Genomic DNA, 24394 nt, shown 5'->3' on the forward strand with positions numbered 1-24394 from the left:
GCCACCTTCAGGTGCGTCTCCTGAAGCATGGCCACATCCGCCTTCAGGTGCGCAAACACTCGGGCCCGTTTGACCGGCCCATTCAGTCCCCTCACATTCCAGGTGATCAGCCGGATCAGGGGACCGCCTGCCCCCCTCCTGTCGGCTAGCCATCACCCTTCCGCAGTCCGCCACGTGCCCGCGTCCCCCGCTCAGCTCGTTCCCACAGCGACAGACCCCCATCCCGACCTCCTCTACATGCTCCAGCTCTGCCTTGGCCATTCCAGCAGCAACCCGGTACCCCCCCCCCCTAAACCCACCCACCCACCTCCCCCCCACCCACCTCCCCCCCCCCCAAGCTAGGGCCCCCCTAGCTGCGTAACCCCTTCCATTGTACTTCCGTAAGCCAGCCGACTCCTGCTGACCCCGGCTGCTCCCGCCACCCCAATGACCCCCCCCCCAGTGCAACACAACCACCTCCCCAGTGCCGGCCCCACCCACCGCTACTCTACCGCGGGAGAAAAGCCCGCGCTTCCATCCCAAGCCCCGCCCCCGACCAATAACGCGGGAAAAGACGGGCACATGACCCAACAAGACCGCGAACCCCACCCAAACTCTCAACCAGTGAACCAAATACAGACCCCAAACATGACAAAACACCCAAATAAACAGACAACAGTCCCAAACAAGCAGAAAAAAAAGTAGAACAGCAAAAACAGATCATCCAATAGAACCGATAAAGCGAAAGGATACCCAGGAGGGCAAAGCCTCTGGGCTGTATACAGCATTCCCCAGCCCTCAGTTCAAGTCCAGCTTCTCTGCCTGAACAAAAGTCCAGGCTTCCTCCGGGGAGTCAAAATATAGCTGGTGATCTTTATACGTGACCCACAGGCGTGCCGGCTGTAACAAGCCAAACTTGACCCCCTTCTTGTGAAGCACTGCCTTCGCCCGGTTAAAGCCAGCCCTTCTCTTCGCCACCTCCGCACTCCAGTCCTGGTATATCCTGACCGCATTCTCCCACTTACTACTCCTCTCCTTCTTCGCCCAACGCAACACACACTCACGGTTGACAAAGCGGTGAAAACGGACCAGCACCACCCGAGGCGGCTCGTTTGGCCTCGGTTTCCTCAGTAGCACCCGATGGGCACCCTCCAGCTCCAAAGGCCCCTGGAACAACCTCGCACCCATTAGCGTGTTCAGCACCATGGCCACATAGGCCCCCAAATCCGAACCTTCCAGCCCCTATGGGAGGCCCAGGATCCACAGGTTCTTCCGACGGGTCCGGTTCTCCATCCTCACTGACCACTTCTTATGGAGCGCCTCGTGCGACTCCACCTTCACTGCCAGGCCCAGGTGTTCGTCTTCGCCCTCCGAGGCCTTTTGCCAAAGCTCTCGGATCTCCGCACCCTGAGCCGTCTGGGTCGCCATAAGCTTGTCCAGGGATGCCTTAAATGGCTCCAGAATCTCTGCCTTCAGCTCCTTAAAGGAGCGCTGAAGCAGCTCCTGCTGCTCTCGCGCCCACTGCTGCCACGCTACTGGTGTTTCCCCACCCGCCACCATCTTGCTTCTTCTGCCTCGCACCTTTCTCTGCTCCAAAGCCGATTTTTTGACCGCTCCGCTCCTAGTCCAGACCATCCACCGGCGGAGAATCGTAGAGTGTTCCCACATGGGGAAAAGTCCAACCAGCACCGCTACGGGCCCTTAAAAGAGCCCAAAAGACCGAAAAAAGCGGGAGCTACCGAACGTGCAGCTTAGCTCCGCATCACCACAACCGGAAGTCTTTCATGGCCCACAATTAACACCACTAAAACAGATTATCACATCATGGTTGGTGAAACCTTGCAGTGCGCAGTTTCCTGCAACACTGAATTAATCTTCCTTGGCTATAAAATGCTTTTGGATGTTCTGAGGTCACATCTTTTATCAGTCCTCATTCCGAGCATTGGTTGCACTATGAGCAATCTTTTTCCACTGATTCCTTATCTCCGCTGGCCTTGCCGCCTGTCGCATAGAGAGGCCGGTCATCGTTCTGATATTATCCATCCATGCCATCTTGGGTCTTCCTTGTGCACATTTTTCTGGGTGTTTTGTCTCACATGACCTCTTTTTCCAAACGCTCTCTTCCTCTTTGCATGACGTGTAAAATAAAATGTGAAATCACGGAAGGCGCTGTATAAATGCAGGTTCTTTTACGAATGCGTGTGAAAAGTGACAGGTCCCAAGGCTGTGTATTTTATTCACTACAAAGGGAATGTGTTTGACCAGCTAGATAACTGAAGAATACATATACATAAAGTATACATATATGTACACATATGCAATGAATGCTTTTAAAAAATTAATTCATGGGATGTGGGTGTCACTGACAGGCATACATTTATTTCCTATCCCTAATTGCCCTTCAACTGAGTGGTTTGCTGGATAAATTCAGAGGGCATTTTAAGAGTCAACCACATTGTGTGTGTGTATATATATATATGCTATATGTCAGAACCTCTCCCCCCAGCTCACAGGGAAACCACAATCGGGCTGGTGGAATACGAGCTTCCCCGGTACTGGGGCTCGTAAGACTGAGCATAAAATAGGGCGGCACGGTAGCACCGTGGTTAGCACTGTTGCGTCACAGCGTCAGGGCCCCAGGTTCGATTCTCGGCTTGGGTGACAGTCTGCCCGTTCTCCCCGTGTGCGCGTGGGTTTCCTCCGGGTGCTCCGCTTTCCTCCAAGTCCCGAAAGACCCGCTTGTTAGGTAATTTGGACATTCTGAGTTCTCCCCCTGCGTACCTGAACAGGCGCCGGATGTGTGGGCACCTTCATTGCCATGCTAATGTTAGCCTATTTGCGGCAATATTAAAGATTATTCTGGAAGCCTGGCCTAGCAGGGACCATCATGCAGGGTGCGGAGTGTAAATCGTTCGTACCGCGGACAAGGCTTGATGTCCTGTGAAATAAATTCTTTGTCATTCCTAGCGCTGGCTTGCTGGTCATTAAACCGTATCGGTGATATTGCGGTAGGATAGACGAAGGACTCCCTGAGTGGGCTGGAATCAGTTTGCCCGCGGCGAGCTCCGTCCCGTCCGTTTGTTTACCCAGGCTGCGTGCGGCCGCGGTCACGTGAGCGTGTGACGTAGCTGTGGGGGTTGGGCCCTGACGACGCGAACTCTCAGGTGAAGGGAAGCTGACAGGTAGGCGAGAGGCGGCGACGGGCAGCGCCCGCTCACTGCCCGTTCGGACGCGCGCTCCCACCAATAAAGGCGGCGGCAGTGAACTTGGTTGAGCGGGCTGTTGTTTTGATTTCCTCCCGCCCCCCCCGCTCTGCTTTGTCGCCGGGCAGGGCCTCCCCGCTTTGTCCTGTCCTCCCTCGGCCCGGCTGACGTGAGGTTGCGAAGGCCTCTCTCGCGCGCGAGAGGGGATGGGGGAGGCGGTTGTTGACGTCTGGTGTGTGGTGTGTGTGTGTGTGTGTAGGGAGGAGGGGGCGGGCCACATTGCTGTGATTGGCCGAGCCCCCCCCCCCGCCCCGATGATTGGCAGGCGGCGCGCTCGAGCTCTCCGACCCTGCTGCCAACGATGGGCGGGGCGGCCTGATTGACGGGCGACCGGCCAATCGGGTGTGGAGCTGGGTAGGGGGGCGGCTTGCAGCCTGGAATGGGCGGGGCTTGATTTCCCAGTGAAGTCCAACCTGGGCTGGAGAAAGAAAGTAATAATCATTTTTATTTGTGTCGCAAGTAGGCTTACATTGACACTGGAATGACATTACTGTGAAAATTGCCACACTCTGGTACCTATTTGGGTACACTGAGGGAGAATTCAGAACGTCTAATTCACAAGGGATGGATATTGCTCTACCCAATAAGTTAATGTTCAATTAATTCCATGCCCTGCTGTCTTCTACTTAAAATCAGTTAACCTTATTTGTTAAAAATGCAATTCTTGAGAATTAACAAGAATTTATTGATTGACACTGATTTGTCATCCGATTTATAATTTGGTTATCTTCGAGCCACAAGCCCAACAAATCAATTCCCGTTCCGCAAATTTCCCCAACTATAAATGATAATTGAAAATAGTGGGGTGGATGGGGGACGTTTGTTTGTTATAATTTTGCAGCTAAAGATTTGAATCTTAGAAGTAGGGTTGTTTTCCAAAACTTGAACCGCCTACTTGGAAATCACCTCGAATTATATTTAGCAAATTCTTTTTCATCTTGATTATGGAGGTTTTGCAATGGAAATTTCGTCATCTCCGAAATGGCTGACTTTCACAGTGCCTTCTCGATTACCTATTTCATGAGGATGTAGTACATGTTAATTGATGAGTGGTTCTTAATTAATTTATCCATTATATATTCCACATAGATCACACTTCCACCAATTTACAGTCAATTATTAATCATGTTTATTAAGTGTCTAAATATTGTATAATGATCCATCTCACTGTGCTGTTAAGCTATGTCACTTCTCCTTTTGGTGGCACAACAGCAGTCTTCAGACTTACCCAGTTGTAGATTTGATTATTATTTAAAACAAATTAGTGAAAGATTTCAATATATAAAGAAAATATTTACAATTTTTCTACACTTAACACAGAAGAAACTTTGTCCATTTTACATTGTGTAAATTGAGAGCAAAAGGTAATGTAGCTGAAATTGTGATGTAATATTCTGATCATTAGTACTGAATCATTTAGAGTGAAGAGCAGGACTAGGACAGACCACCACAGTGCTGTGAATGTTAATTATAGAATTTTGATTGCATTCTCCAAGTACTGCAGCCTAACAATTTTTTGTGACCGTAACCAAAAATCTGCTTTAACTTAATATTTTAAGTTTAAACCCCATTTAACTTTCCAGCTAAAGATTTAGAAAGTTGTTTTTTGTATGTTGACAAGTGAAATTTAATTATTGAAAAGTGAATTGAGCCGAAGAGCTTAACTGTAAAGCTAATGCATTTTTTAAAAATCATATTGATATTCTGCTTAATTATTATGGTAAATTCTTGTTCCCTAAATAGTCTTGTTCATTATGGCAGAACAGCCCACCACCAACACCTTCTGAAGGTAGCAAAGAATAGGAGCATAGTACTTAAGAGATTTTTTTTAAAGACCATGATCCACCTAGATCTCCTCCTATCACTCTGGTTATCATATGATACAATAATAATGAAGTTGGTGACTAATCACAGCAGTGAATCTCTATTGCTTAAACTACAACAGACCCAGACATGACACAACCCCAGTGGTGGAGATCTTTGAGAACTGTGGGTCTAAAGTTACCTTCTTACCAAGCATTCTACACTTACTACAGATTGTATCTCTAATTACTTACATACTCTATCACAAAATGTCATTTTCTGAAATAAATCTATTGATTATTGATTGAATAATTTAATACTACAGATCCTGCCTCTAATTACTTATATACTGTATCACAAAATGTCATTTTCTGAAATAAATCTGTTGATTATTGATTGAATAATTTAATACTAACTATTCCACCATCTCTACAGAATCTGTTCCATTGATTGACCAATTACTCACACAGTTTTTAATTTAACTCTCTTTCAAGCTCAGGTCGTGTCCTTTGCTTTTACTTTTTGGACATGGGGAAATTACTCATTGTGGTCTATATTACCTAATCTCTTTCTGTAGAATCCTAAACTCAGATATTACATGCTTAATTTACACAATTAATCCCTCTCATTCAAACCCTCCAGGCGCCCCGCAATCGCTCTTTGCTCTCATCATCCTTTCAGTACTGTGGGAAGCAGAGCTGTACAGAGTACTCGCAATGTGGTTGCACCATCCATTGCAATCAACAGATATACAGTTTTACAATGGTACACAGTTGAATTATACTCCAGTTCTAACTTGGTAAATTCTTGCTTATTATATATCAAAACAAATTGCTAGGATGCCAATTTCAGAAAAAATAAGTTTGTCATATGTGTTTAGCTAAAATTGTCCAGTTTTAATGTTGGAAATCCAATAAGCCGATAGATTTTGCATTCAGTTCTTAGCTGGTGTAAATAAAGTTTCAGTGCATTTGTGTGGAATTTTTCCGCTGCTTAGATTCCTTGTCCTGGAATGATTGGAGATGGTGCAGAACCTAACAAAGTATTGAGGTGAATCATCTGAATAGAAATGCACCGTACTGGTTGATTGTACTTCAAGAGATTTGCATTTTGATGAACTGTTTGATGAACATGGAGGCATATTGTTGGCAGTGTTTAGTATTTTTTACATTTTGTGAACTACATGCAGTTTCCTTTACCAGCACTGTTACTCAGCTTCACAAAACAACTTGTCATGATGCTCTGTGCCATCTCAAGCATTAAGTTATTTGGATTGATTTGCTATTTAAAGCCACTGTCTGTCTCCATTTTAAACAGTAAAACATTATTTCATATTATTATCACTGCTGACATGTAACAGTTTACAGTACTCTAAACCATGTCTGTAGGGGATACTTGGACATGGGGAAATCGGCCAAATTAAAATGAGGAAATTGACTGAATTAAAATGACAAATGATATATTATCAAAAAGTCATATTATTTGTGTTACAGCTGTTGTTTTATCTTTTAAAGACCAAGGTGAAGTGAACCAATAAAGTAAAATTTGAAGGACCACAAATTAATCATAGGGTGACATCAAGCTTGAGGATTATATACAGCATGGATGGACTGAGCTGCGAGTTCTAGTTTCAGGTTCTGAAAATAAAGTGTTTGAGCAGGATCCTTTACAGTGTTTCTTGAATTAAGTGCAATGCGGTTGTCGGGTTGAAGATCAGCATTTAGAACCAAGGGTGAGTGGATAGGACAGTTTATTTAGAGCTTATAATAAATGAAGAAATTAGAGGTTCAGGGGAACACTGGCCTTCTGGAGTATCAATAAAACAGAAAGATCCTGACGGTGATAGAGCTATCCATGAGATTCTGATTGCTTGTCGGAGATCTAGATTTTTGTTGTATTCTGTTGACAAGTGCAAAAGAGTACTTGGAACATCCTCTGCAATGGAGAATTTAAAATTGATAAAGTTACAAAAAGGCACTCTTTCACCAATCTTTTCAAAAACATTATTTGAATTTGAAGTTTGTTAAGTGCTATTTATTTGAATCACACAAAAATTAACACATTTCTGTTTGGGATTTGTAGTAATCCACGGGAGGCAGGAGTTCCGTCACCACACCAATATTTATTTACAATAACGATATTACAGGAGCAGCTACAAACAGTGCTGCTAGCAGTCCAGTCAACTTAAGACTGGCTCACAAAGCCTACACAGGTGCTTATATGGGCCCCCTCAATGAGCTATCATTGAGGGAGCTCATATTCCAATTGGCCAACCAATAAAGCCAATTGGAGTTCATTTACCCCCCCCCCCCCCCCCCCCCCCCCCCCAAGGTCCGTGGAATTCCTGCCAGCTGGCATTCCTCTGAGCTTCCTGCTCCTCATGTCTGGGTCCGTCACCTCTGTGTCGTCTGCCGGGTCGTTCTCCGAAGTGGGCGGGGTGTACCTTATAGGTGCCCGTCTTTTCCTTGACGACCTCCTTGGAAGTTGTTCTTCTTCCTCCTTGGGGAGAGGTGTCGCGGCGGCCTCGTCGAACGTGTCCATCTCGATTCTGACGACTGGATGACGGGGTCTAGAGAAATTGCTCGGGGCTGGGGCGTGGGTATCCTTTTCGTCTGGGCTATCCCAGCTTGAGGCGGTCCTGCTTCGCATGCCTCCAGGTGTGGTTCCGCTGCCCTTATTTGGTCTAGGTGTTTCTTCAGCACCTTACCTCCTATTGAAACCTCATAGGATATGGGCCCTGTTTGGGACTCTACCGTGCCTTTGACCCACGTTGGTCCATTCCCATAATTCTTGACCCAAACCGGTGCCCCCACTTGGAAATGTCTCTGCTGCCGAGTATTATCATGCCCCCTCGTTGGGCCTCCTGTTGTTTCTCCACTTTCCCCGTTAAATTTGGGGAAAGGAGACTCAGCCTCGTTCGCAGCCACCTTCCCATTATGAGTTCAGCTGGCGGTATGCCCGTTGTGGAATGCAGTGTGGTCCTGTAATCAAACAGCCAGCGGGAGAGCTTTGTGTCCATTGACGCTGCCGGCTGCTTCTTGAGTCCTGCTTTAAGTGTCTGGACCGCTCTCTCTGCCAGGCCGTTGGTCGCTGGATGGTAAGGGGCCGTTTTGATGTGACGGACTCCGTTTTCCTTCAGGAATTTTCCAAATTCCCCACTTGTGAATGCCGTTCCGTTGTCCGACACCAATACCTCCGGAAGTCCATGTGTTGCAAACGAGGCCCTGAGCTTTTCAATTGTCGATGCTGTGCTTGCCGTGTTTACCCGGTGGACGTCCAACCATTTGGAGTGGGCGTCCACTATCACCAAAAACATTGAGCCCATGAAAGGGCCGGCGTGGTCAATATGCAGGCGGGTCCATGGTCTGCCTGGCCATTCCCACAGGTGCAATGGCGCCGCTGGTGGCACTCTTTGCCCCTGTTGGCACTCCTGGCACCGACGTACCAAGGCTGCTATGTCTGTGTCCAAACCTGGCCACCAAACGTAGCTTTGAGCTAGCATCTTCATTTTAGACACCCCTGGGTGTCCGTGATGTAACTCAGTTAAGATTGCCTGACGGCCCTGAGCTGGGTCTATTACCCGGGCTCCCCATAATAGGATACCGTCTTCTACGGTCATTTGGTCCCTTCTGCTCCAGTATGGGTGCATCTGGGGCTCCACTGGTCTTTCCAGTTCCCCTGTTAGCAGTAAATGCTTCATCTTGGCTAAAACTGGGTCTTTTTGCGTCCACAACCGAATATGTTGTGCGTCTACTAGTAGGGTGTCCAAAAACATTTAGAGTCATTACTGTCTCCTCTACTTTTGGTAGTTGCGGCGGAGTGTCCGGGAGGGGAAGTCTGCTCAAAGCATCTGCATTTGCTACTTGCGTTCCCGGTCTGTGCTCCAGAACGTATCTATACGCCGCCAGTAGCAATGCCCAGCGTTGGATTCTAGCTGATGCAATCGGGGCTATTGACTTGTCTTCTTTTAATAACCCTAATAACGGCTTATGGTCCGTCACTATGGTGAATTTCCGCCCGTACAGATACTGGTGAAATTTTTTTACTGCGAATATCACCGCCAGTCCTTCCTTCTCGATTTGGGGGTACTTCCTCTCAGCCATCGCCAAGGTCCTCGAAGCGTAGGCTATTGGCCGTTCTTCCCCATTCCTTCCTTTATGGGCTAAGACGGCTCCTACCCCGTAGGGGGATGCATCACAAGTGACCACCAACTCCTTCCTTGGGTCATAATGCTCTAGGACATTTTCGGATGACAGCTGTTCCTTAATGTCCCTAGATGCTCGGTTTTGGCGGGCGGACCATTTCCATTCTTGCCCCTTTTTTAGTAGCTGGTGGAGAGGTTCTAGGATGGACGCCCTATTTTCAATAAATTTTCCATAATAGGTTACCAACCCTAGAAATGATCGTAACTCCTGGACCGTGGTGGGAACTGGGGCTTCTTTTATTGCCCTTACTCTGTCTTCTAGTGGGTGTAAGCCTGACTCGTCTACTTTATATCCCAGGTACGTCACTTGTGGGGCCAGAAAAACACATTTTTCCCTTTTTAGCCGTACGCCTGCCTTTGCGAAACGCCTGAGCACTTCCTCCAGGTTCCTCAAGTGTTCCCTGTTTGTCCTACCCATGATTAAGACATCGTCCAAATAAATCGCCCCCTGCGGTAGTTCCTGCAGAATATTTTCCATCGTACGTTCGAATATAGCGCAGGCTGATGACACTCCGAAAGGTAGCCTAGTATAACGAAAAAGGCCCTTCAGGGTGTTGATCGTAGCGAACCTCTGGGAGTCCTTGTCCAGTTTTAACTGCAGGTAGGCGTGGCTCATGTCCAGTTTCGTGAACAAAAGCCCATCTGCCAATTTGGCATATAGGTAGTCTATTTTCGGGATTGGATATTTGTCCAGCAGTGCGTATTTGTTTACCGTCTGTTTGAAATCTCCACAGAGACGTATCGAGCCGTCTGGCTTCAAAATTGGTACTACCGGCGCTGCCCATTCCGAGAACTGTACTGGTCTGATAATGCCGTCGCGCCCTAACCTTTCTATTTCATCATCTACTTTCTTCCTTAATGCAAAAGGTACCGGCCTGGCCTTACAAAATTTCGGAAGGGCTTATGGGTCCACGTGCAAAGTTGCTTTGGCGCCTATGATTTCCCCCAAACCTTCCTGGAAGACCTCCGGGAGTACTCCACTCAACTGCCCGCTTCCACTCTGGAAAATTTTCATCCAATCTAATTTTAGGCCTTTCAGCCAGTTTCGTCCAATTAAGTTCGGTCCGGAGCCCTCTACTATCGTCAACGGTAATCTGAGAAATTGTTTCTCATATTCCACAGGTACATGAGTCGTGCCTAGAACTTCCAGGGGTTCCCCCGTGTAGGTTTTAAGTTTCGTCGATGATTTTGTTAGGGTTAGTGGCTGGAGTCCATCTTTGATTTTTCTAAATGCTGCCACTCCCATTACTGATACGGCCGCACCCGTGTCTATTTCCATTATTGTCGGCCGCCCGTTCACCCGTGGGGTAATCTTAATGGGTTCTGCTTTGTTCATTGCAATATTATATAATTGTTCCCCTTCGGAGGAGGATGGGGCGTCTAGGTTGTGTACTTCCCTGCGTCCCCACCTGCTATTCCTCTTTTGCCACCTCCTTCTAGGGTTTCTGTCGCTGTTACCTCACTCTGTCTGGTGCCAGAAACGGTCCTTCTCTGTTGGGGGAGCCTCAGCCGGTACTTCCCTCTGTCTCCAGTTAGTCCTGGCAGACTTGGGGGCAGTTCTGGGGTTTTCCTTTTTCCCTCTATTCCTCAGGCTTTTCCTGAGAGCGGCTATCTGGTAGTAGGACCCGTTGTGGTAGTCCCGCTCACAGGTTTCTACCACCATTGGCGTGCCCTGTAGTTCCTGCGCCCCACTTGCTGCCTTTTCTAGGGACAGTGCGAGCTGTAACGCCTGCCTGCAGTCTAGCTCCGTTTCCGCCAACAGGCGTTTCTGTATTGTGAGCTCTTTTATACGACACACTAACCGGTCCCGAAGCATTTCATTTAGCGTCTGGCCGAACTCACATTTTTCCGCCAGCCTTCTTAGGCGGGTCAAGAAATTTGTGACTGACTCCCTGTCTTCTCGCTTCGCTGTGTAGAATCTGTAACTACGCAAAATGAGGGGTGGTTTTGGGTCGTAGTGCTCTTTCACCAATTCCGTTACTTCTTGGAAAGTTTTCGTGTCCGGCGCATCGGGATAAGTCAGACTACGTATAATGGCAAAAGCTGAGGGTCCGCACGTCGACAGCAGGATAAGCCGTCTCCTTTCGCCCGTCAGTATATCATTTGCCCGGAAGAAGTAACACATTCTCTCCACATACTGGGACCAGTCCTCAATAGCCGGGTCGAATGCCTCTAACCTCCCAAAAAACGGCATTTTTAAAATGGCAAGGCTTACCCTCCGAGTGCGGCAGCTGGTCTCCGCAAAATTCTTAGTTTACCTCGTCGCCACTGTAGTAATCCACAGGAGGCAGGAGTTCCGTCACCACACCAATATTTATTTACAATAACGATATTACAGGAGCAGCTACAAACAGTGCTGCTAGCAGTCCAGTCAACTTAAGACTGGCTCACAAAGCCTACACAGGTGCTTATATGGGCCCACTCAATGAGCTATCATTGAGGGAGCTCATACTCCAATTGGCCAACCAATAAAGTCAATTGGAGTTCATTACAGGAATGGTAATAAAAATCCTTCATAGACATTGAAAATTGAATCAGAACTGATTTTTATTTTTAATTTAGAGTATTCAATTCATTTTTTTCCAATTAAGGGGCAATTTAGTGTGGCCAATCCACCTATCCTGCTCATCTTTGAGTTGTAGGGGCGAAACCCATGCAAACACGGGGAGAAAGTGCAAACTCGACATGGACAGTGACCCAGAGCCGTCAGGCAGGACTGCTTGCCACTGTGCTGCCACTCAGAACTGATATTTGACTCAGCTATTCAAAATGTATGTCACTAGGAGCTACTGAAAATCTAAAGAGTTCAGAGACCATCCATTGGTATTAAAACACCATAGGTATTAAAACATTGAATAATGGTGATAAAGTGAAGTGAGTAATTCTATTTTGGGTCAGCTGGATGAAAGCAAATAATTTTTAATTAAAACAAAATGTTGGAAATACTCAGCAACTCGGGTAGCATCTCTATGGAGAGTGAAAGAGTCTATGGAGAGTTAATATTTCAGGTCAGTTTACCCTCAAGCAAGTACAGAGCTGGAGAAAAGTTGGAGGAGAGGTTGGGCACAGGGAAGGAACTGGGGGGGGGGGGGGGGAGGGGGGGTTTATCTGTGATGAGGTGGAGGACAGAAGTTATCAAATGGCAAAAGGGTGGATATAATGGAACAAGTTGAGAAACCAAAGATGAATCCACATAAAATATAAATGGTTATAATTGAATATCAGAGGGGTAGGGAAGCACAGAAAATTTTGCAAAATCTGGTTGCAATGGCCCAGGAACATGACTGAAAAATGCAGCTCGATACCAGGAGTGTGAACCATTCCTTCAACCATGTATTGACAGCAGATCCCTACCCCAAACACCAACCCAAACATTCTCCACTCCTGGTGACCTTTGTTAAGCCATTCCCCACGAGCAGCACCTGCTTGCTGTTCAAATGCTCCGAAATTGTAAACCTACAGCATGCTAATTAGATAAATGTGGAATGATCCCTGAAACTTGTATTTAGCTTCATTAGCATGGTCAGGAACTCAAGAACAGAGATGCCAGAGTGGAGTGGGTTGGAGAATTAGTGACCAGTGGCCAGAAGCTCTGGGCCAGAAAAATAGACTGAATGGAGGTGTTCAGCAAAGTTATAACCCAATCTGCATTTTGTATCCCCAGTGTACAGGAGACTACTGAACACCATAAGTACGAAATGCAATATAATATGCTGTACGGGTAAATCACTATTTCATCCAGCGGGAATGTTCGAGGCCCTGAACAGTGGGAAGGGAGGAAGTGAAAGAGCAGAGATTGCAACTTCTGCAGATGAATGTGAAGATGCTGAGGATAGGGAAAGGTTGGCGGTGAGGAAGAGTGGACCAGAGTGTCATAGGAAAAATAATGTCTTTTGGGGTGTGGGGGCTATAAACGGGACCATTTCAAGTTTACTGTCTTTTGTGCCATCGAACCAATATCAATAAATGAAAAATATTGAGAAAGATGAAATCATTCTAAATATATTCAGCATAGATCAATTCTGGAAATGAGAATTTCAATCTGTACCATTTAAAATTGAAAAATAAATGTTGTGAATGCCTAAACTCAAACATCTGCTCTGCACTAAATGACAGCTACATTGAGGCTGTCAGCCAGCTAATGAAAAACTGGAACCCTGCAGTAGAGGTGTAATGAACTATCACTCTGAGCATTAATGTGCATGTTCACGCGTGTGAGCATTTGGATAGTGCAGAGTTGAAATTTATCTTCGAAATTAGTGCATTATTGCAGCTCAAAATTTAAACCAGTGTTTTAATTCCAGTTCTACACCATCAGATTTCACCTCACATGGATTGGTTCCTTACTGGTTTATCTGCCTAACAGTCCATAAGAAAGCATATATAATAATTTTGCATAAACATTTGAATGATTTGTTGTAATATCTTGAGTGGAAAGTACCTACAAGCAAATTACATGAAAATATTCTTTTGGATTGGGCAGGATTGGATCTCTGCCAACCTTTATATGTTGGACTGTCAATTCTCATGCTGGCCAAGAAAATGCATAAGAAATGTGAAAGTAAAATCTGCATTGAAAAATAATTAATTGGGGAAAGCATTTTGAAGTGGAAAGTAGTGTTCATGACATACATATGCATAATCCTGCATGAGTGGGATGAAACAAATCGAGGTGAGATCCTTATTTAAAGATTAATTATCTGAGCACAGGTTTGTTCAACCCGGTTTCAGTTTTATATAATTGATTGTTAAATTGATTGTTGTCGACAAATATATAAGTGCTATAAAGTTCATGATAGTTAGTGCTCCCAATTTCTAATTATGAACCACTCTGATTTTAAAAACTAAAAACAAGCAAATAGAAATGATTACTTCAATCAGACGCAGCTTTCTACTCATCTCGCTTTTTACCTTTGAACCTAGGGATTAACCCTGAAAAGTGTGAGGTGGTAAACTTTGGAAGGAGTAATTTAACAAAGAAGTATATTATGAAAGGTCTGACACGGAGGTTCCAAGGAACAAAGAGACCTTGGCGTGTTTGTCCATAGATCTCTGAAGGCAGAAGGCAGGTTAATAGGGTGGTGAAAAAAGCATATAGGACACACACTTTTATCAATTGGGACATAGACTACAAAAGCAGGGAGGTCGTGATTGAGCTGTATCGAACTTTGGTGAGGACACAGCTGGAGTACTATGTGCAATTCTGGTCGCCACATTACTGGAAGGATGTAATTGCACTGGAGAGAAGATTCACCAAAAAGTTGCCTGGGATGGAATATTTAAGCTATAAACAGAGGTTGGATTGGCTTGTGTTGTTTTCTCTGGAGCAGAGACGACTGAGGGGTAACCCAATTGAGGTTATGAGGGGCCTGAACAGGGTGGATAGGGAGTAGCTGTTTCCTTTAGTTGAAGGGTCAGTTACGAGGGGACACAAGTTCAAAGTGAAGGGTGGGAGGTTTAGGCGGGATTTGAGGAAAAACATTTTTACCCAGAGAGTGGTGACGGTCTGGAGTACACTGCCTGGGAGGGTGGTAGAGGCGAGTTGCCTCTCATCCTTTAAAAAAGTACCTGGATGAGTACTTGGCATGCCATAACATTCAATGCCAAGTGCTGGCAAGTGGGATTCGGTGAGCAGGTGAGGGCCTTTCATGCATCGGTGCCGACTCGATGGGTCGCAGGGCCTCTTCTGCACTTTAGTATTCTGTGATTACTGTAAGTTGCATGGCAATATGAACATGAGGAGAAGCCTTTGTAAGATGGGAATGTGGTTTATAATTATGGTTTTACAATGTGTATGCAGTCAGATCCTAAATCTTTCCATTTGTTAAAGAGTTTCCCTGTTAAGTACTGTTGTCTTTATTTCTAAAAATGAATTATAATTACATATATTTTCATTATTAAAGTGCATTATATAATTTATTTCTGCTATTTTCATGGAATCCCTACAGTGCAGAGGAAGGCCATTTGGCCCATCGAGTCTGCACTGACCCTCCGAAAGAACACTCTACATAGGCCCACTCCACTGCCCATCCCCGTAACACAGATCATGGCTAATCCACCTAATCTGCAAATTTTTGGACTGTGGGAGGAAACCGAAGCATCCAGAGAAAACCCACGCAAACACTGGGAAAACGTGCAAACTCCACACAGAGAGTCACCCAAGGCTGGGTCCCTGGCGCTGTGAGGCAGCAGTGCCAACCATTGTGCCACCATGCTCCCTGCCGTCCTTCCCACATGGAGTCCTTTACCCCTTCACCTATCACTATAGAATTTTGCCATGAGAGGAAGTAAACACAAATATGGTTTTCAAAGCTCAGGAAAGATTTGAATTGTAGACACTTGGATTTGATCTGTGCTTCTAATGATCTTCGATTTTATTTCTAAACTTCAGCTAGCGAGCAAATAGTATATTTAAACAAATAGTTTCTGAGGAGAGAGGAATACATTTTTCAGAATGATCTTTTAATTATCAGCATTACATTTAGCATTTTCCAAAATCATTTTAACATATTTATTATCTTATGTTTTGAACAGTACATGCTTTCCTCCACGATGGATCTAGCAACTAATTATTTTCATGTGGAGTTCCCAAATTTTACGAATACTCTACTACAGAAGTTAAACCAACAGCGTCAAGAGGGACAGTTATGCGACATTGCTATTCAAGTTCAAGGCCATTTATTCAGGGCCCATAGGGCTGTCCTCGCAGCCACTTCACCTTATTTTTGTGATCAGGTACTACTGAAGAATAGTAATCGAATCCTTTTACCTGACGTAATGAATCCAAAGGCATTTGAAAATGTTTTATTGTTCTGCTACACGGGGAAACTTGTGCTGCCAGCCACTGACATTGTCAGTTACTTAACAGTGGCAAGCTTTCTTCAAATGTGGCATGTTGTAGATAAATGTACAGAGCTATTAAAAGTGCATCCAGCAGTTCATTTTCAGAAGACTAATCACTTGAATGACCATCAGTCACCCAGCAGCAGCAATTTTAATGGTTCAGTAGAACCTTCAGAGGTTGGAGCTATGGGGCAACCTGAGTTTCATAGAACTGTGACCGGGGATTCAAAGGCTGAGGAAAATGGTGAAGACAAAGAGGATGACATGTCGCCGCCCCAATTAATGGATCATGACAACCTTCCTAGTAATTCGTCCGGGGAACATGATCATTTAAGTACGGAAATGAACAGCCAGGATGGTGAGGAAGGAGCAAGTGATACAGCAGAGTACCCATACAGCAGGCCGATCTATAATCAACCTCGTATAACGCCTCACAAACGGTGGGTGTATGTGAAACAGGAAAAATTTGAACAAGATTATGGTGACGGAACGATTCACCCTACTGCTGAAGAGCAACCTGTTTCTGAATCAGAAAATATTACTCAGGCTGAACCAGTAATACAATCTTCTAGCATTGATGACAGCTTTAATATTGTTGCTGCCAAAACCCAGGAGATATTTAAAGAAGGTCGTGAGCATAGTTCTTACAATGAACAGGCCGATTACTATGGTTCATCATTGGATGAATTTTCAGCTGATCGAGGAGATCTAAATGTCACTGGGCATCATCAGGACCCTTTAACAGCTGCTGAAATGCAGGTGAATCGGTTGCCAGGGTATGGCATTGAACCTGAATTAGGAACGGGTGTTAGCGAAAAGACCACTCAATCTGGCTTCACAGCTGTTGTTTACAAACTTTATCCTTGCCAATGTGGCAAAAACTTTACACACAAGAGTCAGCGAGATCGGCATATGAGCATGCATCTTGGTCTTCGGCCTTACGGCTGTGGCGTTTGTGGTAAGAAATTTAAAATGAAGCACCATCTTGTCGGCCACATGAAGATTCACACTGGCATTAAACCGTATGAGTGCCACATTTGCGGTAAGAAATTCATGTGGCGAGACAGTTTCCATCGTCATGTGACGTCATGCACTAAGCTGTATCAGATACCTGATGTCCGCTGACAGATCTTCTGGGCCAACTGGCTCAGTGAAATTATATATGGTACTTGATGTAGTGAAGATGTTTTAAGTGCTTTTGACTCATCCATTGGTGTTCTCATATCCAGTAGAAAATCAGCAGTCTCAATAGTGACAGCCTGGCAGTCTGTTAGAGATGTGTTGTTGCCATGACAGCACTTATTTAACCAAAATCAATTTCTAGTAGTGTTACACTTAAATATTGCACAATTATATATGTGACTCTTGGTGAACAGGAATGAAGAGTTGAGCCTTACAAATATATTTAAATTAATGGAAAGAAGGTAAAGCAAAACCCAAGAATAGATTTTGAATGGTATTTTGCTAATGTGTTGTACGCCCAATTGCACATCAATACTGTTGACTTTAGATTGGGAGTGCTATGTGTAGAAATGCTGTTCAACTCGCAAAGACAGTTCTGTGTAACAGAGTTTTGAGGTAGCAGTTTAATCACTTGCATGAAAACCAAAAGTGAAAATCAACTACAATCATTTTGATCTTGCAGAGAGCCAGCACGAACACAAGTCAAATGGCCTGCTTCTGTGTTGTAACCATTCTATGATTTTTCTCCTCATAGGCTGAAAAGGGCACTTTAGTGGCAATTTCATTTAAATTGCTGTGTTCTTGAGTTTGATTCTCAAAACAATATATCTGGGTCTTGAGGATTAACAGTTAGTTCAGACCTTTGGTGTTAATTGGTTCCAAATGTTTTTTTATATAAATAAGCTACAGGTCAGTTTGCAAAAGGCACAGAAATGCAAAATACAACAGCCATTCAAACTTCTGAAATCTTTCAGACAGATTTTTTATTTGAGATGTTGGATGATGAAAACAACCGTTCAGGAAATTTTTTGAGTAAAATTGGAATATTTTCTTGGTAGCTTTGCAGTACGTGCTACATTAGTCTCAGTTGATACTGGCTTTGAATAACTAAATGTGCAGCAAGTTGAGAATAACAAAGGTAGTTGACCGATCGTATTTTATTAATTTACATACTGTATATATTCGCAGTTATTTTATCTTGAGCAGGGTAAATGTTGAGAACAAGTATTAGATAACGATTGAGTTATAAGTCAGTCTTATTGCTAATTTAAATAATTAATTATTGGATAAGTAAAAGATTCCCTTTAACAGAACATTGCTCATAACAGACCATTGGACTTGAAACCATGACACAATAATAAGACAACGCTTTTGGGAGAAACTAATAAGACAGAAAATTCCTTTCTAGCAACTCCAAAACCTTCAGCTTTCATTGGAGCAGCTTTATGGTCCCATTGATAGAATTTTAATAGTTTGAAATTGTGCATAGGAATTATCTGCAGTTAATTGTTTTCTTGAGAATGTCCAGTGTTGTCCTCCTATAAGTAAAATACTTGAATAATACACACCCATTCTAATTTTTCATTATTGTTGTTAGACAATAGGACTAAAGGGAGCTTGGGGACTTTTAGTCTACCCCTTTTTTTTTTAAAGAAAGGCCGCAAACGGTTGAATTGTTAATTTGCAACAATTGAAGCAATAGTTTCGCTGTAATCCACCTTGATTCTGATGTGATGTGATTAATGTAAATTGTATCAAAGCCCTTTTAAATAATTTATTATTTTTGGTGGTCATGGCCTCTGACGCCTGATTGCTGCTGCAAAAGAAGCCTGTAAAAAGGTGGGTGCAGTTTTGTTTTGTCAAAAGACTGTCTCTTCAATAATTAGGATCATCCTGCATCAATAATTGGGATCACAATATATTAATAATCAGGATTCTATTACATTAATAATCAGAATCCTGTTGCATCAATAATGAGGATCCTTTTACATCACTGCTCAGAGTCCTACTGTTAATGTAATAATCAGAGGCAGCACGGTGGCGCAGTGGCTTAGCCCTGATGCATCACGGCGCTGAGGTCCCAGGTTCGATCCCGGCTCTGGGTCACTGTCTGTGTGGAGTTTGCACATTCTCCCCGTGTTTGCGTGGGTTTCACCCCCACAACCCAAAGATGTGCAGGGTACATGTATTGGCCACACTAAATTGCCCCTTAATTGGAAAAAATGAATTGGGTACTCTAAATTTATTTTTAAAAAGAAAAAAATATATAATAATCAGGATCCAATTACACTGTTCCTATTGCATTAAAAATCAGCTGCCAACAACTCTCATAGCCCCCAGGTTTTCACTCTTGGTTTGCATGAAGTCTGACACGTTAAAATGGGGTCCCATTCGGAAAAAGGTTTGGGAAACATTCGTTGCTCCAGGTTGTTTAGCTCCAAAATGAGACCCCCTTCGATGGGAATTTGGAACCAGATGGCAATCTGATATCTGAGCTTGAAAGGTCAGGTGTACTTCAGAATGTTTCTGTTGATGTGAATGGGCCCGTGTTTCACTGGGGCTGGCTAACATCAATCTAGCTGGACAAGCAGTAGCAAGCTTAACAGTTGCATCATTTTAGACAGCTCAACGTTGAGGAATATTTTAATACAATTTGGTGGTCTTGGTAACTTTAGGCTAGAGTGTGCCTTAAGAGGGATGAACATGTATACCTATAATTGGTTCCTGCCCATTATTAAAAATCTAAACTGATTTGCTTTTTAAAAAAATAATAATCCGTAGTTAGTCACATTTAACATAAGCAAATGTGTACTTGAAGGTGAAATAGTTACATGGTGTAAATTTTAACTTGTGATAGATTTTAAACTAGGCTTAAATTGGCAGTCCAGTGGAGAAAGCACCTGACATTTACATGCATTAATTTCAGTGGATATGAAAATTGGGTGGTTTCTCTAATGGGTGACCAATCCGTAATGCCAGTTTTATTTAAAATGTGCTCCATTGTGTTAAATTTATGGGCTGCCTTTCAGCCTCAGGATGTTGATACTTTTAAAAGTAGATTTCTTTAAGTACATACATAGGGATCAAGTAAACGATTAGTGATGAGAATGTGCTACGTCTGCCATTGATATATTTTCCAGTACCAGCAAATTTATCAAAATGTTTCGCACACCTTGATGGATGGAAACTGGAGTGAGGGAGAAAGGAACTGTTTGTGCCTTGACAATTAGAGAGAGAGAGGCTGAAGTATTTTTTAATCTTTGCGATTTCCATTATACATCCTTTCTGGTAACTAGTAATCTGGAATAAAGCAAAGGGTACACCATAATGAGCTACAGGCCTGCCAACTTTATTTGAATTTATTTGACTCCCTCTAATCCAGTGTAAGAATCTCACAAACCTGCATGACTTAACTCCTTGAAAATAGAACTCTTAAGAACAAAATGTCCAAGACATTTTATACCCCTATACCAGTATTAAAAATAATCAACCCCTGTCAACTTGCAGAGCAAAGATTGACTATTTGTAGTTGATTCATTTATTTTAATAGTCCACTTGTGAATAATAACTGAATCTAGTAGTCATCTAAAAAGTGCCATATTAAAGATTACAGTCTTAAAGGTTACTAGATATTTGGTGTCAGCGGTGTACAACTAAGTGATTTGTAAAATCGTGAGACTGAATTCCCTTATTTTAAACAGGTTTACAGTCGACCTGTTCAAACCTATTTTTATAATCACTCACTCGCTATTACACAGTAAAATTCCAGCAGATTGTCTTGATTGTGAGAAAGTACTAACTTGACTTTATATAAATTTTGCATATTTATTAAGTAGTCCCAGTACCTCCTATGTTGCAATATGCTGTCTCCACAGAGTAAATTGTAATAAGTACAGCAAGAGTAGAGAAGTAGGATATTAGCAGTCATTTTGCCTGAGCAATCTAGCACCTGTAGACAATGCTCCAGATCCTGCTCCACATTTGAAACTTTATGGATGTATCACAAGTAACTAAACTGTTTTGAAATGAACAGCGTGTCCTTCATTATGGTAACCTGCGCCTAATTGCACAAAGCTGTCTTAGACACAAAGTGTCTACTTGTCTAATTTAGGATATAATTCTTGTTTGATTTATGGTCTGTTCATTTCCACCATCTTCTGAAGGTTTTTCACGAGAGCAGGATTGCAACTTGATTCCTTATCTCTCTCCCATACAGCCACATATTCCCTATTCAGCAAGAAAAATTGTTTCGGATCACTGCTCACAATATGCTACCATCCCGTGGTGGCTTTCTCAAGTGCCATTGACGTCATCACAAGGGATATATTAATGGAGCAATACCTGTGTGCAGTATAACAAATAATATTGAAAGAAACTGGTTTGGAAGTACTATAATGTAACATGGAACAATACGAGTGACTATATTTCAGCTAAAACTTTGTAACAGCCCTTAAAATCAGTATTTAAAATCCACAACTACTCTCATCATTTCCCATTATTAACCATTTTCATGTTTTTTGAAATAATCTAAAATTAAATGTTTTAAAGGTATTAAGTAAATGTGCACTGATTATTTTATTAGATTACAGAGTTTTAGTTTATCAGATTTTTAAAGTTGATAGTTTATTATATAGAATAATATAAATTGATTTTAGACTTTTTATATATAATGAAATGAAACATTAAATCAGTCATTGTTTTTTGAGGCATAATTCACCAGATGCTAACAAAAGAATTTATATTGCAGAAATGTATAAAACATAATTTGAAGCATCATGATGGTGAAATGCAGTAGTTCTGGCAATAATGACATGCTCATCTTTGAGGGACATTCTCATATTACTGTCACTTCAAAAATGTGACCTTTTCTGTGATAAATATTCAGTGTAACTCCATACAGCGAGTTTCCAACAGATATCTTGTCTATGTAAAGCCTATTCTATAAAACTATACTGTATGTTAAATTTTAATGCTACCAAATATCAGATGTAAAAGTTTCAAGTGCTAGCTACAACAAATTTAGGTTGTGTGAAATGGTATTTACTATCGGTTTTTGATGCCAAGTGGAATTCCAGTGAATTTAATGAGTTCCTCTCTATTGCACATCACTAGTTTGTCAGGTTTCCCATTGTGTTAAAGTATTGTTATTTATGTGTCAACACAGCTAAGCTTTGAATGTCGTGAGTTCAGATATCCACGAACAGTGCCATGCACATTTCTGGTGCTGGGCTTGGGTCATTATGAATGACTAAGGGAATAAACCATGATGCCTAATCAAGGTACTATGTAGAGAAATAAGCTCAGAACATACTGTTGTGTGTTTGTTTCCTGAGTACTGTGCTATGTGTAAGAATATATCACAAAACAATAGAGACTGAATAGAAGGTGGTAAATTAGGCTATTTGTTTCACAAATGCACCTTTCGTTATAGGTCCTGATTCTTTATTTTGATTAGCTGGTACAAAATGTAAATACACACAGCCTCAACCTGAATAAATAATTGGCATTTTTTGTTTGACTTCAAAGTTCAAATAACAAGAGTGTGAATCTTACATAATCCAAGCAGTACGATGAACAAAGAAATATATATATTTTTTGCTTTCTGTAGCATCCATGTTAATGAATTAGTAATGTTTATGTAATCGGCCTTCAAAGTGCTTTATTTCCTTGATGGTTTTCTTCTACGTGTGAATTAGAAATGACGCTACTAATTTGGTACATGTTATAGAAGCTGAGGATTAAGTTAATATTTTGCTTTTGAATAGCCTATTTTGTCAGATAAAGCAAAGTCTTCAGCTAATGAACTTCCTTTGGAAGACAAAAATTCAAAATTTTTAGCAATGAGATTTCTAATTACATAATTTAAGCCAATTGCAAAAAGCATAAAGAAGCTATGTATTCAGGAAATTTTGACATGAAAAGACATCTTGTCATTTGACCTTCCTAGCAAATAGTGTAGCAAAGATTGCAATTTTTTTGGAATGTTGCTGTTCTCCAGTTTTAGTATGTGTCAGAAAATGTTCAAAAAGACATATCAAATTGATATTGTGTTCTACTCCGGTTTAAAAATCAAGTGGGTCACCACTACATGATTTTCTATGTTAGTTTAACCTATGCGGGTTAGGTTTTTGAATATAAATGATCACTAGCTTTCTGAACAATTGATATCAAAGTTGTTTATTAACTGTTAAATCACCAGTGTTCATGTTTTGTCCAATGTTATTTAAAAAGTGCTGTCAATGTGAATTTACACTGAAACTAACCACAGTAATGTCAGCTATTATGTGAATCTATTTTTTTCTTTTTGTGATTTAAACTACTCTTTCCATTCTAACAAGTATACAGTATATGGATTGTTTATTTCAATTGCCAATGCTGTGGGTATTAACTTCTTCTCATAGAAGAAAACTGTGACTGTTTGTATAACTACATATAGTAAAATAAATGTAAACTGACTCAGATAATTTGCTTGCTGGTTTGTTCATTTTTTTCCAAAACAGTCAGACTCCTTGCACATAATGGGAGGCACTTAAAGTTGATTTTCTTTTGTTTGAGTTTGTGGTGAGATTACACAAATATTAAATGCATAAATAGCAATGGTTACTTTTATTATAATCTTGAAATAAGTCTGCATGCCTTCTGTCCATCTTGCTGTATAACATCTGTCGTGGGCAGCACGGTGGCGCAATGGGCCCTGTTACCTCACGGCGCTGAGGTCCCAGGTTCGATCCCGGCTCTGGGTCACTGTGTGGAGTTTGCACATTCTCCCCGTACTTGCGTGGGTTTCGCCCACACAACCCAAAGATGTGCAGGCTAGGTGGATTAGCCACGCTAAAATTGCCCCTTAATTGGAAAAAATGAATTGGGCACTCTAAATTTAGTTTTAAAAATATCTGCGTACAAGATCGTTATCTGCATATAACATCTGTCCATTAACACTGCTGTCGCACGGCGCCAAGGACCCGGGTTCGATCCCGACCCCGGGTCACTGTCCGTGTGGAGTTTGCACATTCTCCCCGTGTCTGCGTGGTTCTCACCCCCACAACCCAGGGTAGGTGGATTGGCCATGCTAAACTGCCCCTTAATTGGAGGTAGCCACACCCAAAGTGCAGGACAAGAGTGACTGGGTTACAGTTAGGGGAAGGAAAAGGAACGGGCAGACAGTGCAGGGATCCCTCATGGTCATTCCCCTTCAAAACAAGTATACCGTTTTGGATGATGTTGGGGGGGATGACCTACCGGGGTAAGGCCCTAGCGGCCAGGTCTCTGGCACTGAGTCTGGCTCTGTGGCTCAGAAGGGAAGGGGGGAGAATAGAAAAGCAATAATGATAGGAGACTC

At 42.8% G+C, this 24394-nt stretch overlaps 1 protein-coding gene across 5 annotated transcripts; it reads left to right on the forward strand.

Moving 5' to 3' along the window:
* Positions 1–3085: 3085 nt before the first annotated feature.
* On the forward strand, positions 3086–23519 carry zbtb43 (zinc finger and BTB domain containing 43). 5 transcript variants are annotated; one of them, XM_038781917.1, is made up of 3 exons: positions 3145–3161; positions 5688–5810; positions 15784–23519. In XM_038781917.1, exons 2-3 carry the CDS (start codon positions 5808–5810, stop codon positions 17215–17217), a joined length of 1437 nt encoding a protein of 478 aa, XP_038637845.1. In that variant the 5' UTR covers positions 3145–3161; positions 5688–5807; the 3' UTR covers positions 17218–23519. The 5 variants fall into 5 exon arrangements, with proteins under 5 accessions (XP_038637846.1, XP_038637848.1, XP_038637845.1 ...); XM_038781919.1 differs by having other exon boundaries at positions 3147–3161; positions 5688–5844; XM_038781918.1 differs by lacking the exon at positions 5688–5810 and having other exon boundaries at positions 3086–3161.
* The last annotated feature ends 875 nt before the right edge of the window (positions 23520–24394 follow it).

The sequence above is a fragment of the Scyliorhinus canicula genome, chromosome 21 (assembly GCF_902713615.1).
Source record: "Scyliorhinus canicula chromosome 21, sScyCan1.1, whole genome shotgun sequence".
Taxonomy (NCBI): Eukaryota; Metazoa; Chordata; class Chondrichthyes; order Carcharhiniformes; family Scyliorhinidae; genus Scyliorhinus; species Scyliorhinus canicula.